This window comes from Ursus americanus, chromosome 13, assembly GCF_024610735.1.
Source record: "Ursus americanus isolate L20-20 chromosome 13, mUrsAme1.1.p, whole genome shotgun sequence".
NCBI lineage: Eukaryota > Metazoa > Chordata > Mammalia > Carnivora > Ursidae > Ursus > Ursus americanus.
Window position 1 is genome coordinate 7,776,816 of NC_142139.1, and position 17,638 is coordinate 7,794,453.

The 17,638-nt window shown below is 37.2% G+C and overlaps 1 protein-coding gene across 4 annotated transcripts in view; it reads right to left on the minus strand.

Moving 5' to 3' along the window:
• The window catches only part of ZGRF1 (zinc finger GRF-type containing 1), a 93,541-nt gene that overhangs the window by 69,327 nt on the left and 6,576 nt on the right, over positions 1-17,638 (minus strand). For all 4 annotated transcript variants that reach the window (XM_045799129.2, XM_045799132.2, XM_045799131.2 and 1 more), the window contains exons 4-7: positions 9,787-9,846; positions 7,708-7,893; positions 5,119-7,393; positions 1,212-1,285 (exon numbers count right to left, since the gene is read on the minus strand). In XM_045799129.2, the coding sequence (XP_045655085.2) occupies positions 1,212-1,285; positions 5,119-7,393; positions 7,708-7,893; positions 9,787-9,846 (2,595 nt within the window). The remainder of the gene's footprint in view (positions 1-1,211; positions 1,286-5,118; positions 7,394-7,707; positions 7,894-9,786; positions 9,847-17,638) is intronic.

Consider the following 17,638-nt stretch of genomic DNA (forward strand, 5'->3'; position numbering starts at 1 on the left):
CTTCAGCTTGGGTCATGATCTCAGGGTCCTGGGATTGAGCCCCACATGGGGCTCCCTGCTCAGCAGGGAGTCTGTTTCTCCCTCTCCCTCTGCCCCTCCACAGTATTCGTGCTCTCTCTAGCTCTCTCTCAAACAAAAAAATAAAATCTTTAAAAAAAAATGATATTGGGGCATCTGGGTAGCTCAGTTGGTTAAGCGTCTGCCTTTGGCTCAGATCACGATCCCAGGGTCTGGAATCAAGCTCTGCCTCGGGCTCTCTGCTCAGCAGGGGGCCTGTTTCTCCTTCTCCCTCTGCCTGCCTCTCTGCCTACTTGTGCTCTCTCTGTCAAATAAATACATAAAATCTTTTTTTAAAAGTTATAAAAATTAAAAAATTTTTAAAAATTTAAGGGAAATACAGTGTCACTTGACGTCTGTTGATCACTGAATGAACTACTAACTCAAGGTAGTTCAGTTTCAATATCAGATCTTATGTCATTTCTTTCAATAGCATCATATCTTTGTAAAAGTTGAGTTCTCAGAAATTGCTATGATAAAAATCAATTATGACCATGCAAAAATCAATGTGAACAAGAAAACTATTCTAAGGTTTGAGAAGTTGTGCAGTGCCCAACAAGTGCATGCATTCCATTAGCAATTGTGTTTATTTAAAAATAAAATGCTTACATTAGGCTCCACGCTGGAGCTGGAGCCTACTCAAAAAAAAAAGGCGGGGTGGGGGTGCACCCAGGTGGCTAAGTCAGTTAAGCAGCGACTTTTGATCTCAGCTCAGGTCTTGACCTCAGGGTCAAGAGTTCAAGCCCCGCACTGGGTTCTGTGCTGGGCAAGGAGCCTACTTAAAAAGTAAAATAAAATAAAATAAAATAAAAGGCTTACAGTAATCATTTCACAATTTTTACATATATCAAATCATTATGTTGTATACCTTAAACTGATACAATGTTGTATGTCAACTATATCAATAAAAGTGGAAAAAATAAAAAGCTTACTAGGACATAATGCTTATTAAGTTGTTTAATACTACTAACTACTTAATAAATGGAACTGGTAGGCTTTTTTTTTCCCCCAAAGGATGTAATGAAAACAATTACTGAAATACAAAGTGGCAGGAGGGTCATGAGATATCTTAGGACCCTCTATATTACTGTAATCTCATTACGAAGAACAGAACATTCTATATCAAAATAAAAGAATATAGGATAAAAATGTACCTGTTGAGAATCCTGGTTCAGGTGAGGCAACTTTGGTAAAGCTTGTGAAACTCCTGAAGTCAATGGTTTCCTAACTATAATAGATAAAATAAAATGGTTTTATTCATCATACATAGTGGGTTTTTGTTCTGTTTTGTTTTTTAAGATTTTTTATTTATTTATTTGACAGAGATAGAGACAGCCAGCAAGAGAGGGAACACAAGCAGGGGGAGTGGGAGAGGAAGAAGCAGGCTCATAGCGGAGGAGCCTGATGTGGGGCTCGATCCCACAACGCTAGGATCACACCCTGAGCCGAAGGCAGACGCTTAACCGCTGTGCCACCCAGGTGCCCCCATCATACATAGTGTTTTAAACTGTTTAAAAACTTATTTCTAGGGAAGCCTGGCTGGCTTAGTCACTGGAGCATGTGACTCTTCATCTCGGGGTTGTAGGTTTGAGCCCCACATTGGGTATAGAGCTTGTTTAAAAATAATAAAACCTTAAAAAAAAACCCAAAACCCTTATTTCTAAAACTGAAAGAAATTAATACAACTTAAACTTGAAGATGAGGTAGTCTTGATAATTGTTGAATCTGGAAATAATGAGAATCAACTGTAATCCTCTTTCCAACTTGATGAGAAAAAAGATTTCTTAAAACTAAATTCTGTAATTCCTATGTCTTCATATTAGGAATTTATATCCTTATATATTACATAATTATATCTGCCCCTACTTGTTTTTCATGAAATTTTTTTTCCTTTTAAATTTTTTAGAAAATAAATTTTCAATTGCCATCAAACTTGGGATGCCTGGGTGGCTCAGTCAGTTAAGCGTCTGCCTTTGGCTCAGGTCATGATCCCAGAGTCCTGGGATTGAGTCCCACACTGGGCTCCTTGCTCAGTGGAGAGCCTGCTTCTCCGTCTGCCACTTTCCCTGCTTGTGCGCACACTTCCTCTCTCTCTCTCATTCTCTCACAATTATATAAATAAAATCTTTTTAAAAAGATTGCCATCAAACTTAACTACATTTTTTTTTCTAAAGATTTTATTTATTTATTTGACAGAGAGAGACAGCGAGAGAGGGAACACAAGCAAGGAGAGTGTGAAAGGAGAAGCACGGTTCCCGCATAGCAGGGAGCCCGATGTGGGGCTTGATCCCAGGACCCTGGGATCATGATCTGAGCCAAAGGCAGACGCTTGATGGCTGAGCCACCCAGGCACCCCCAAACTTAACTACATTTTAAACAAATATTTTAGGAGGTACAATAATTTATTCTTATCTTTCTCAGGAATCCCTTGAGATATTTAAAAAAAGAATTCAATTTTAACTTTTGAGTATCCTAAAGTACATTGTTCATTCACATTTATATGTTTCTAATTATGATATTTACTAATATGTTCTATATTGGTTTTCTTTAAAAAAAAATGCTATTGGCAACATACCATAAGCAAAGTCAAAAGACCAGTTACATACTGAAAGAAAAAGATCTGCAACACACATCACAGATAAAGGGTTAGTATCTCTAATATATCTAAAAACGCTTAAAAATCAATGAGAATAAAAAGACCGACAGCCAGTAAACACCTGGACAAAAGGGTAGAAGAGTTCATGGAAAAAGATACACAAATGATGCTTAAACATATGAAAAGATGTTAAATTTCACTTGTAATAAGAGAAATACAAATTTAAATACACTGAAATGCCATTTCTCATCTACCAGATTAGCAAAAATTCCAAAGTTTGGCAACACACTCTATCGGCAAAACTAAGAAACAAGCATTCTTGTACATTACTGGTGGGCGTAAGAAATGAAGGGAATTTTGAAGTATCTAATAAAGTCACACATTTACCCAGCAACCCTACTGCTAGGAATTTGTCCTGAAGACACACCTCAAGCAATATGCAAACACACACAGACACATATACGTATATATGGCTACTTACTATCACATTATTTGTAATAGAAAAGTATTGAAGACAGGTTGCATAAACGATGGTTCATCCACACAGTGGAATATTACAGAAATGTAAACAAATAAAATGAGGATGTGACCTATTAATTGGTATGAAGCGATCTCCAGGGTATATTAAGTGAAAAGAAGGTGCTAAAGAATATATAGCGTATACTATCTTTTGTTGAATAGGAAGGAAACAAGAATGTAAATACGGACGAATTTATTTTTGCAAAAAGAAACACAGGTATGACATTGGCTACGTCTAGCAGGTAGGTAAGAACAGGATGAAAGGAATAAGGAAGGCATCTGAGTTAATGTTTTATTAAGCTTTGATTCCTGAACTAGGTTAATATTTTACATAATCAGAAATAAAAATAAATGCCCAAAGATGGGCAAAAAAGTCCTCAAACTGAATATAAACAGTGAATTTAACTATATTTACATCAAATTATAACATAATCACACTAAAGAAAATAACCCAAGTAACTTTTTAAAAAGATTTGAGAGAGGGGCGCCTGGGTGGCTCAGTCGTTAAGCATCTGCCTTTGGCTCAGGGCGTGATCCCGGAGTTCTGGGATCGAGCCCCACATCAGGCTCCTCCGTTGGAGGCCTGCTTCTTCCTCTCCCACTCCCCCTGCTGTGTTCCCTCTCACGCTGGCTGTCTCTATCTCTGTCAAATAAATAAATAAAATCTTAAAAAAAAAAAAAGATTTGAGAGAGAGAACACACACACACAACACACACACACACGTGTGCATGCCCAAGTGTACACACATGATCAGGGGAGGGGGCAGAGAGAGGGAGAGAATCTGAAACAGACTTCCCACTGAGCACAGAACCGGATGTGGGGCTCAATTCCGTGACCCTGAGATCATGACCTGAGCTGAAGCCAAGAGTCAGATGCTCAACCAACTGAGCCACCTGGATCCCCATCCAGTAACTTCTGAATTTTCTAAAACTATATATTTTCAGTAGGATACATTGCAAAAACAAGCCAAAAAGTGGTGCCTGGGTGGCTCAGTCAGTTAGGTGTCTGCCTTCTGTTCAGGTCTTTATTTCAGGGTCCTTGGATTAAGCCCCAGGTTGGGCTCCCCGCTCAGTGGGGAGTCTGCTTCTCTCTCTCCCTCTGCCCCTCCCACCGTTCGTGCTCTCTCTCTCAAATAAATAAAACCTTTTAAAAAAAAAATCACAGGATTTGTGAGCTTTACAAATTTGTAAAGGTTTTTTCTAGTAGTGACACCAGTGTAACAATTTGGAAGCCATTTGATGTGTATTGTAGAATTGAGGAAGTAAACATACGGATGGTGTTGGGAACCAGGGCCTTTCCCATTTCACACAATATGAAATGGAGGAAAGACAGAAAGAACCCAATTTAGAATTGGAATTAGAGATATCAATATGAACTCATGATTATTTTTTAAAAAGTAATTCCTAACAGATGTCCAAAAATGTATGACAGGAATGGATTTTCACATACATACTTTCGTATATTTGCCTGTATATGCTTATATACACAAAATATTTCCAGAAGGATACCCTGGAAGAAAACTATGGCTAATTCCGAGGGGTGGACTGAAGTACTGTACTAGAAAGATGACTTACTTTTCACCTTATTATCCTCTATTAGAATTGATTTTACGGGTACACGTATTACCTATTTAAATAAATACTATGTAATTCTGAGGCACCTGGGTGGCTAAACATCTGACTCTTGGTTTTGGTTCAAGTCATGATCTCAGGGTCATGAGATTGAGCCCTGTGTCAGGCTCTGTGCTGGGCATGGAGCCTGCTTAAGATTCTCTCTCCTCCCTCTGCTCACACCCATGTGTGTGCTCTTTCTCTCTCTCTCAAAAAAAAAAAAAAAAGAAAAGAAAAAAATTACTATGTAATTCTTTAATGTAGCCTCCAAAGCAAATACTTTTCATCCTCTGAGCTATACAGAGAACAATCCAAAACAAACATGCCAATCTAACCTTCAGGATTGCTATCTGGCTCATAAGTCTGCAGAGTTCCTTGTTGTTTAAAGGTAGTATTTTTCTTTTTCAGTATTTCCAAGCCTTCTAAAGCTGTACTGTGTTCAGATAATGATTTTAAAAGGGAAATGTTATTTACTAATCCAGAGAGCTCCGAAGGATTTCTAGGACTATTCCAATATTGTTTGCTTTCTCCATCAGTTTCTCCTTCAATATGGTCATGGCCTAAACTTCTAACCCTTCGCAAATCTTCAGATTCAGGAATACACGCTTCTATGTCTTTGGAAATAGGATGCTTTTTTCCCAGAGAGTAAAACAAAGAATTGGAAACTTGGGTATTTGATTTATCAAGAGTAGTACATTCTTCAGAGTGATTAGGATTAACATTGAATTGCTGGATACTGATGTCGCTGCTAGAAGTTGACAGTAAAACCTGCTCATCATTTTTGTCTAAGTTACTTCCCATAATAAAAGGCTGAGGCTCAGCCTGTTCCGACAATGGGCTGTTTTCAGGAGTCTGATTAGTGGCTATGTTTAAACAAGGAATATGTAAATTCGAGCTTATACCTTTAGATTTATTCAGTGGTAAAGCAATATCAGAGCTAATTCTGACCTTTTGAATAGATTTATTAGCATTTTCATTATTGTCTATATATACATCATCAGTCTCCTCTAAAGATGAGTCAAAACTGCTTAATGTGTCATTATATTCTTCTATTTCTTTTCTAATGTTTCCAGCTTTCCAAGGTCCTGTGTCAACACCTATACAAGCTTTATCACAAAACTGTGATAGCAGAGTCTCTTTAATAGGAAATGTCTCTGTAGGTTTATCCCCAATAGATGTTAAATGAGACAAATATTCACTGCCAACTTTCTTACAGTGTATATCTTCATATCTCTTTTGAACACTTAAACTGTCATTTTGGGTAAAAGCTTCCTTTATCCAACCCTCTGAATCCTGGGAAATTGTGTTGCTTTCCTGTGATTCCTCCTCCGTGTCGTTGGTTTCAAAATTGTTCAGATTAAAAGTCACCTCCACAAGTGGCTGTGTTACATTACTCATAGGTTGAGGAATACTATCAGGACCTCCACTATCAGTATTGCTTTTAGACAGCATGTTGGTAAAGTCATCCGAGAGCCTAGAATTGTTACTTGTAGAAGACTCCGTTTGCAGCTGCTCAGATTCGGGCAGGAATGACATTGGCTGGTCATACTTCTCTTCCGGTGTTCCACAGAGATTTATCTCCTGAGCATTTTCTCCCATGAGAATTGATTCTTTTACACACATCTGGTCATTCTGACTAACAGGTATTTTATTATTTTTTTGAATGTCAGATTCTGATAATAAGCCCTCACTCTCCACACTGCTACAGGAAACTGGTAAGCTGTTGCTTTTACAGAATGAAGGAATTTCCAATTTTACTTCCTGATCCAAAGATGGATCATTATCATCTACTGGCTTGTCTTCATTATACTTTTTATACTGTTCAGCACAAGTTTCAAAGAACTGTATCCTTTCTTGTACCAAAAGGTCTTTCAAATTTAAATTTGTATTATCTCCCTGGGCCTTAGGTTTTCTTTCTGTATTATTTTCATCTTCAGTAGAAGAATGTACAGGTGAACTCTGTGAGGATAAATACACGGCCCATCGGCTTTTATTTCTCATGGTATTTTCTGATTGATGCTGGTGGTGTAAACTGTCTGTGCTCTTCGCCTCAGCACACTCTTCTTGTTCAACTATGCACTTTGGTTTGGTAGGATTATTTACACTTCCTTGTAGCTCTATCTGAGGGAGATGTTCTGTAATCCCAGAATTTAGTTCTTTACACGTACCAGTTGATTTGGACTTCAGAAGAGCTAATATCTGTGCTTTGCTTCTGATGTTTTGGGAAACTCCTAAACAATGAGATGTCAAACCATCTTTTTTTATGGCCTCATTGGTCAGTACAAAATCTGAATTATTTACAGAATAGACAGGAGAGCAAAAATAATTTTCTTCACATAGCATTTCTGAATTATTCTTGAAGGATGGAGTAGACACAACGGAAGAACAATGTAAGCCATTTGTCTCTCTGTTCTTGTAAGTGACACTGTTCTTAGGGTCTGTTGGCATATTATTTACATCTTTCTTGCCAGCAGTAGAAAACAAAGGAGGTGTGCTGCAGAAGGGAGAAACAAAAATAGAGCCAGGTTTCTTAGCCTCAAGTGATGCAGCTGGTTCACCATTTTCTGTAATAATCATTTTCTTTGGCATTTGACGTGGTCCTCGAAAACCCTAAAAATATTAAAACAATTATTAGCTGTTCCATTATCTATAAAGAAACTCTGAAATGAACCGGCTAAAAAAAAAGGAAGAAAAGAAAAAGGAGTGTGTCTGTTTTACAAGTTAAAAAAATAAAATTTGCAAGATTAAAATGTAAACACTCATTTGTAATAAAATTTTTCTAATTAGGGTTTACTTCCTCTCTACCTAAACATATATTATGAAGTACCATTTTAATGATAGAGTACAATAGTTTCAAATTCACTACTTCTTGAAACAGCATTATAAATATATATTGATTTATTATTTTCAACAGAGAAACTTACAGTAAACTTCCTTTTTAAGCCAGCAGGCTGACATCCAAGGGACCGGCCAGAGGATATAAATCTCCTTGGATTTAACTCTGGTGCTTCTTTAATGACATCCTGTTTAATAGCTATGCTTCCAGCAACTTTAACTTCCTCAACTGTGATTAAGTACCGATCACTTTCTAAGTCATCTCCAGGCTTCACCTAAATTTTAAAGAATAAATTTTAAAAAACAAATAAATTTTTAAAAATAAATTTAAAATCATATACATCTAATTATTTGATTATGTGTTCCAGTAGGCCATTAGCACTAGCAAGACACAAAAGATAATAATCATTAAATGTATGAATCAATAACTAAATCTTCATTTATTATTATAAACCAGTTAACTACCAATAAGCACAAAAAAGGATAATTATATAGCAAAAAATTTTCACTAATTTGCTTATTCAGTAATACATATATGAGACCCCTGGTTGCATGCAGGAGGTACAAAGACAAAAAAAAAAAAGAGGGGTACAAAGACAAGCAAAACAAATATACCCCTTCCCAAGGAGTTCACTAAGAATCCATACAACTAAATGTAATTTTTAAAATTAGAGCTATCGGGGCACCTGGGTGGCTCAGTCAGGTGTGTCTGCCTTTGGCTCAGGTCATGATCCCCGAGTCCTGGATTGAGTCCCACATCTGGCTCCCTGCTCAGCTGGGAGTCAGCTTGTCCCTCTCCCTCTGCCCCTCTCCCCATGCACGCACACGGTCTCTTTCTCTGTCTCAAATATATACATAAAATCTTTAAAAAATAAATAAATAAAATTTTAAAAATTAGAGCTATCAAATACCAATCATATCTTTATAAATTCATGTCAACTACATGCTCATAATTACCACAAATTAAAAATTAGGTAAATTATTACTATTGCTTAAATCACATATTCCAAAAGCATTTAAATTAATAAACAAAATATTTTTAAAAATGGGGTGCCTAGATGGCTCAATCGGTTAAGCGTCTGCCTTCAGCAAAGCTCATGATCCCAGGGTCCTGGGATTGAGTCCTACATTGGGCTCCCTGCTCAGCAGGGAGTCTGCTTCTCCCTCTCCCTCTGCCTCTCCCCTCTGCTCACACTCTCTCTCTCACTCACTCTTTCTCTCTCTCAAATAAATAAAATCTGTAAAAAAAAAAAATAAGATTATCAACCTAGTTGGTGATACACAAAATCCGTGTATTATCACAGATAATATGCTTAGTTTTTCCTAATGAAATGATTTAAAACAAAATAATAACAACAGTAGTTATGCCCAATTAAGCATCTACTAAGATAATGCTTTTCATAGACCCTTTTGATAAATGCAAAAATACCACAACCACTATTAATGCTACAAAAATTTTTAAAGATTTAACACCATAGCTAAAATCAACACGATGATAATAAGAATATTCATTTTAACACTTTTAGAATCACCAGACTGAACTATACATAGATTATTTCTAATTTTTAGACCAACACAATAAAGTCTGTGTTATGGTCTATGTTTTACAGTACAGAATTTAGACACAGAGAGGCTAGTTTAACTAGGAAGCATTTGAAAGTGGGAAATGAACCCAGAATGACCAAACTTTAATATCCTTATTCTTTACACTAAAATAAACCTTTAGTTCCCTTTCTTTTTCCAAAAGGGGAGAACAGAGGATATCTGAGAAAATATTTATAGGTATAATTTCCCAAAATATTTCCCACTGTAGTTCTCAGCCTGTCAAGGCCACATTATACAATTAGGTTACAGAGCCACTCTCTGGTGTCAGATAGCAGCCCTACCACTGTAATTCTATGAACATGGGCAAGTTATTGAACCTTTCTGTACTGCACACCTAATCTAAAAAAAATCACAGTGTTGTGTAAAGATTAAATGAAACAATACCTAAGAGTTTTTAGCACAGAGTGTGGCTAACAATAAATGTTGAAGAAGTACTAGCTATAGTTAATATTATTAATACCATGACTACACTCTAACAATATTCACAAAGGAAGTAAAGAAATTTTTTAACTTAAATATAGAGATTTAAGTAACTTAAAAATAGGATAGAAACATTAAAATACCTCAAGACACTTAAGAAATATACTCTCCAAACATTGTCCTTTGTCATCATATAAAATTGCCTATATTAAAACAAAATAAGTGTTAAAAAGAAACAATAAAATTCTGCTTTTCTTAAACATCTTCAAAGAATAGCAAATCAAAAATGGTTATATAAGTAAATCCTATAATGAAAGAATTACCCACTTTGTTTTGAATTAGAAAGTACATCTATTTCAAATTCCTAAGCAACTATTCAATCTGTGCAAGACAGCAAAGGTATATGCATAAGAAATTCATGAACTTAATTTCTGCCAGGAGGATCCTGGAATGGAACTGGGAAGAAAACAGAATTGGAATGCATCAGAGGGCAAAACAGGAGGAGAGATGAGTAAACAGGGGCACCTGGGTGGCTCAATCAGTTAAGCGTCTGCCTTTTCGGCTCAGGTCACAATCCCAGGGTCCTGGGATCGAGACCCAAGTTCCGTTCTCTGCTCAAAAGGCAGTCTGCTTCTCCGTCTGTACTCTTTCTTTCTCTCCCAAATAAATAAAATCTTAAAAAAAAAAAAAAAAAAAAAAAAGGATGTGGCATGGAGGATTGGGGAGATGATCAGTGCTTGAAATAAGTCATCAGCATTGGGATAAGAGACTTATATGAAGTAAAAGGAATAACACTTGTTGAATGGAAGCAATAAGGAAGAAAAAGGGAGTTAAGGTAATTATAATTTTCTGGCTTTCTCTTGTGTCTTTAGCCATTTTACATAGCAGTTTCTCCACTAGCCCCTTCAATATTGCTGTTTACATCACTTCGGAGAATAGTTTGGCAGTTGCTTAAAAAAAACAGAGATGCCATGTGATCCAGCAATTCCACCCCACTCTGTATATATTCAGAGAAATGAAAACATATGTCTTCACAAAAATTTGCACACAAATGTTCATAGCAGCATTACTCATAACAGCCAAAATTGGAAACAACTCAAAAGTGCATCAATTGAAGAAGGGATAAATAAAATGTGATCTATTCACACAATAGACTATTACTGAGCAATAAATGGAATAAATTATTGAAGCATGCTTCAACATGGATGAACCTTGAAAACATGCTAAATGAAAGAAGTCATTCAATGAAAGACCACATATTGTATAATTCCATTCATGCGGAAAGGTCCAGAATAGGCAAATCAATGAGACAGTAAGTAGACTAGTGGTTGCTTAGGGCTGGGAGGTGGGTACTAAGTAGTGACCAATACTGAGTATGGGATTTCTTTCTTGGATGACAAATGTTCTAAAATTAGACTGTAGTAATGGTTGCAAAATTCTGTGAATATACTAAGAAACAATGAAATGAATTCTTTAAATGGGTGAACTGAAAAGCATGTGAATTATTTCTCAATATAGCTATTTAAAAGATTGGTGTTTAAAAAGGCACTATCTTGGGGCGCCTGGGTGGCTCGGTCGCTAAGCATCTGCCTTTGGCTCAGGGCGTGATCCTAGAGTCCTGGGATTGAGCCCCACATCAGGCTCCTCCGCTGAGAGCCTGCTTCTTCCTCTCCCACTCCCCCTGCTTGTGTTCCCTCTCTCGCTGGTTGTCTTTCTCTCTGTCAAATAAATAAAATCTTTAAAAAATAATAAATAAATAAATAATAAAAAAATAAAAAGGTGCTATCTTTCCCCTCTGTTCTTTACATTCTATACTCCATTATTTTTTTTAAAGTAGGCTCCACATCCAGTATGGAGTCCAGTGTGGGGCTTAAATTCACAAACCTGAGAGCGAGACCCAAGCTAGGATCAAGAGTTGGATGCTTAACTGACTGAGCCACCCAGGCACCCCTCTATACTCCATTCTTGAGTGATATCATCCACACAAACCAGATCATATCATGCTTCTGCTCAAATCCTTCCAATGTCTCCACAGCTTATAAAGAATAAGAACTAAAGTTCTTACAATGACCAAAAAGGCCTACATAATCCCCTTGATCTCCATTCTCATCCTTGCTCCCTCTACTCCTTGTTGTCTGCCAAACCCACTAGACAAACATATTCATTTAGTTTACTGGTCTGTCTCCTCCATGTTATTTCCATGAAGTCATGGGTTCATGTGTTTTGTTCCCTCTGCATCCCCTAGAACAGTGTGTAACTCATAACAGGTGCTTAAAAAACATCTGTTAAAGAAATAAATGTAGGGGTGTCTGGGTGGCTTAGTTGGTTGCACATCTGCCTTCAGCTCAGGTCATGAGCTCAGGGTCCTGGGATTGAGCCCCACATCGGGCTCCCTACTCAGCAAGGAGTCTGCTTCTCCTTCCTCCTCTCTCCCCTTTTTGCATGTGTGTGCTCTCTCTCTCTCTCTCAAATAAATAAAACCTTAAAAAAAAAAGAAAAAAAATATAAATGTATGAATCCACTCCAGAAGCTTCAAATATCATCTAAATGTCACATACTCCCGATCAGTATTAGTAGCCCAGAACTTTCCTGAATTCCAGGTCTCTACAGCCAATTACTTAAATGTTCCTGTGACACTACAAATTCATTAAGTTCAAAATGGAACTCGAAATCTTAATTTTAAGGTGCCTGGGTGGCTCATTCGGCTAGGCATCCGACTTTTGATATCGGCTCAGGGCATGAGCTCAGGGTCATAGGATCAGGTCCCAAGTTGGATTCCACACTCAGTGCAAGGTCTGCCTGAGATTTTTCTCTCTCCCCCTCTGCCCCTCCCCCTGCTTGCACAAGTGTGTGTGTGCACACTCTCTCTCTATGTACATATATGTATATATAATAAATAAATAATTTTTAAAAATCTTAATTTTTTCTCCTAAACTTGCTTTTTCTTTTTGAGATATCCTATCTCAGTACCATAATCACAATACAAAACCTGAAAGTCATGGATTCTTCTCACCCTTCATGTCCAAGACCTGCAGGTTCTATAATATTTATAATTATAAATTCTATATGTTCTATAATATTTACATTAATATGTTAATATTAAATATAGTGAATATAAATATTAAAATATTATTTAGTATCAATGTTTAATATTTAATATTCTATAGGTTCTATAATATTTATATTTATTACATTTATAATATAAATATTTTCACAATTTCTCTCTAATCATCCTTTCTCTCCATTGTCATTGTTAATGCCTGGTCAGACCCCCATCACTTTTTGTCTACATTATTCTTTAGCCTACAGTCTTCTTAAATTTAATCTTTCATCCTACACAGCTTAAAAGTTATGTTACACATAGCTGCAGAATGATCTAAAACAGAAATATGATTATGTCACTCTTCTGCTCATAATTCTTCACTGGCTCCTAAAGCTGAGTATACAAAGTCCGTTGTGATAGGACTCCTGACTACCTCTTTAAGCCATATATTCTACAATTACCCAATATGAGCCCTTCATTTCAGGCATATTTAACTGATTATAGTTCCCCAAATGTTTAATAGTTTCATACCTCCATGTTGTGGTAGCTATGACACCATCTTTAGCTCCCCTCCCTCCAACTTATCAATTCTGTTTACAAAACAAAACGAAAAATACTCAAAAAATACTCTTTACCTAGAAAGACCTCTCTGAACCAGAATCAGACTTTGATATCGCTCCCATAGAACCCTAAGCATATCTCTATACGTGTTATAATCCTATATTCTTAGATAAAAGCTGCTTGAAGACAAAAACTGTAAGTTACAATTTACTGCATTCTTACAATGTGCCAGGTACTTTGTTAAGTCAAATAAATAAATAAAATCTTAAAAAAAAAAATAGATGACATGACTTAAACCCAAGATATCAATAATGAGACCAACCCTTTCTAAAGGGCATGGACTTGGAGATACTGTTGTTACTCCAACTAAACAAAAGGCTCAACATGTACCTTTATGATACTGGTAAGTTTACAGTGATTACCTAGGTCTCAACTCTCAGCCCATAATCTAATCTGTAACTTCCGTTCACTGGTGTAACTCCAATTTACTTGGGACAGTAACATTTTTATTTAAAGTTTACTTATTTATTTATTTTTAAAGTAATCTCTATACCCAATGTGGGGTTCGAACTCATGACCCTGAAATCAAGAGTCACATGCTCTTTGGACTGAGCCAGCCATGTGGCCCTATGGGAAACTGCCTTTTAACTCCTGAAACATTTAGAACTAGACCATGATAAGGCAGTAATTCAAACCAAAATTATCAATGTTTTGAATTAAGGTCATGAATAGGTTTTAGTAATTATGCAATCAATGATTTTAAGGTATTTTGTGTTATTTTAATTTTCAAAAAATATTTTTTACTTTTATTTTCTATTTTTTAAAGATTTTATTTATTTATCAGAGAAAGAAAGTGTTGCACAAGTAGGGGGAGTGGCAGGCAGAAGGGGAAGCAGGCTCTCCATTGAGCAAGGAGCCCAACGCAGAACTTGATCCCAGTACCCCGGGATCATGACCAGAGCTGAAGGCAGACGCTTAACCAACTGAGCCACCCAAGCATCCCCATTTTTTACTTTACAAGGTACTTGTAGGGGTGCCTGGGTGGCTTCGTCTGTTAAGTGTCTGACTCTTGATTTTGGCTCAGGTCATGATCTCAGGATCATCAGATCGAGCCCCACATCAGGCTCTGAGCTGGGCATGGAGTCTAAGATTCTCTCTCTCCCGGGGCACCTGGGTGGCACAGCGGTTAAGCGTCTGCCTTCGGCTCAGGGTGTGATCCCGGCGTTATGGGATCGAGCCCCACATCAGGCTCCTCTGCTATGAGCCTGCTTCTTCCTCTCTCACTCCCCCTGCTTGTGTTCCCTCTCTTGCTGGCTGTCTCTATCTCTGTCAAATAAACAAATAAAATCTTTAAAAAAAAAAAAAAGATTCTCTCTCTCTCTCTGCCCCTCTCCTCGCCACCCCTGCTCCCTCTCTCTCTCTCAAAAAAAAAAAAAGCACTTGTAATGCTTCAATTTACATTTTACATGCATCTAACAGATTAGACAAATTACACATTAATGATTCCAAATGTGTAACTGAGAAATTGATTTTGGATATGCTACTTTTCAATTGAAAGAGAAGGGTAAGTTAATTTTACTAAGTTTATAAACAGCATTAGAATACTTACAATATTTTAAGAATAATAACTATGATTATGTTTAATTTCTTAGATACACTAGAAGGATTTAATTCGGAGGTTTTTGCTTGTTAGGGCAACTAAAATGCTAAAGAAAGAAACAGGGGCAGCCGGCTGGCTCAGTCAATACAGCATTCAACTCTGGACCTTGGAGTTGTGAGTTCAAGCCCCACCTTGGATGCAGAGGTTACTTTAAAAAACAGGGGGCAGGCTGGCACCTGGCTGGTTTGGTAGGAAAGTCTGACTCTTGATCACAGGTTTGTGGGTTCAAGCCCCATGCTGTGAGTAGAGATTACTTAAAAATAAAATCTTAAAAAAAAAAAAAGAAAATCAAATAAATTTATAATTTAAAATATTTAAAATTTTATGTTTGTTGATAGATGGATTATTAAAAGTATCTAGCTTGGGGCAACTGGATGGCTCAGTCGGTTGAATGCCCAATTCCTGGTTTTGGCTCGGGTCGTGATCTCAGGGTCATGAGATGGGGCCCTGCATTGAGCTCTGCAGTGGGTGTGGAGCCTGCTTGGAATTCTCTCTCCCTCTCCCTCTGCCCCACTCATGCTTACATGCTTGCTCTCTCTCTCTCTCAAAAAAAAAAAAAAATAATAATAATAATAATAATAATAAATCATTTTTTAAAAGTACCTAATGGGGCACCTGGGTGGCTCAGTCAGCTAAGCATCTGCCTTCAGCTCAGGTCATGATCCCAGGGTCTTGAGATTGTGCCTCACATCGGGCTTCCTGTGCAGTGGGGAGCCTACTTCCCTCTCTCCCTCTGTCCCCCCCAACTCGTGCTCTCTCTTGCTCTACACTCGCTCTCAAATAAATAAATAAAATCTTAAAAAAAAAATATTTAGCTTGTTAAGTTGACTGAACACTAAACCCACTGAAAGTTAAAGTTAATAGGATTTGTAAATTGAACTTGAAGCCTTAAAGCAAAACTAGTTTTTCTTTTTTTTTTTTTTTAAAGATTTTATTTATTTATTCTACAGAGATAGAGACAGCCAGTGAGAGAGGGAACACAAGCAGGGGGAGTGGGAGAGGAAGAAGCAGGCTCATTAGCAGAAGAGCCTGATGTGGGGCTCGATCCCACAACGCCGGGATCACGCCCTGAGCCGAAGGCAGACGCTTAACCGCTGTGCCACCCAGGCGCTCCAAAACTAGTTTTTCTTTTTTAATTTTCTGTTTTAATTGTTAATTCACAAATAATAATAATAAGTAGCCTTTTTACATGGAGAAGCTTCTCTTACTGATAACTTCTCAATGATATGTGGAGTAAGAACAAAATATGGAATAAGTCAATCAGAGAAAGACAATTACATGATTTCACTCATATGTGGAATTTAAGAAACAAAACAGGATCACAGGGGATGGGAGGGAAAAATAAAATAAGACAAAATCTTATTGTCTGGGGAGGGACACAAACCATAAGGCACTTTTTTTCTTTTAAGATTTTATTTATTTATTTGACAGAGAAATGAGAGCACAAGCAGGGGGAGCAGAAGAGGGAGAGGGAGAAGCAGACTCTGCTAAGCAGGGAGCCCGATGCGGGGCTTGATCCCAGGATGCTGAGATCATGACCTGAGCCAAAGGCAGACGCTTAACCAACTAAGCCACCCAGGCACCCCAAAAGACTATTAACTATAGGAAATAAACTGAGGGTTGCTGGAGGGGAGTTGGGTGGGGGAATGGGGTAATTGGGTGATGGGCATTAAGGAGGGCACATGATGTAATGGGCCCAGAGTGTTATATGTAACTGATGAATCACTGAACTCTACCTCTGAAACTAATAATACACTATGTTAATTAATTGAATTTAAATAAAATTAAATTAAAAAAAAAACAGAATATGGAGATCTACAAATGCTAACTGAGGAGTAGGACTCCTAACTGCATATATTATCAACTCAAGTGTAATAAAGTTGTTCATTTAAATTTGTAGTATTAAGAGAGACAATAGACTGGTTAGGAGCCCTGGAGCCAAAAAGCCTAGTGTCACATATGACTCCTTCACTCTCTAGCTGCGAGATCTGTGAACAAGCTACTTTATCTCTCTATGTGTCTCAGTTTCAACCTCAGTAAAATACAGACAAAAATAGTACTCTAAAAGGGGAGTTATGTAGACTAAGTAAGTTGACACACTTAAAGCATGCCTGGCACATGACAATATAAGTTTTTAAAAAATCCATTTAGGGGAGGGTGGTGGGGGAGGGGGTTGCTAAACAGATGAAGGGAATCGAAAGATACAAAACTCTAGTTATAGAATAATGTACAACACGATGACCATAATTAATAACACTGTATTGCATATTTAAAAGTTGCTAAGCGCTAATCTTAAAAGTCCTCATCACAAAAAATAAAAGAAAAAAATTTTTTTAACTATGTATGGTGACAGATGGTTAACTACACTTATTGTGATCATTTTGCTAGTATACAAATATCAAATCATTATGTTGTATATTTGAAACTAATATTATGTTAAATGTCAATTATATCTCAATAAAAATAATAAGCAAATTGAGCAGATTGCTCTCCCTAATTGGCTGGGCCTTATCCAATCAGTGGAAGGACTGAAGAGAACAGGAAGATTTAGTATGAGAAAACTCCTCCTGCCTGTCTCTGAGCTGGGACATAGGTGCTGTCCTGTCCTTTTGATTCAAACTGAAACACTGGCTCTTCCTGAGTCTCAAACCTCCCATCATTATACTGAAACTACACAATTGGCTTTTTTGGGTCTCCATCTTATCAACTATGATCTTGGCACTTGTCAGCC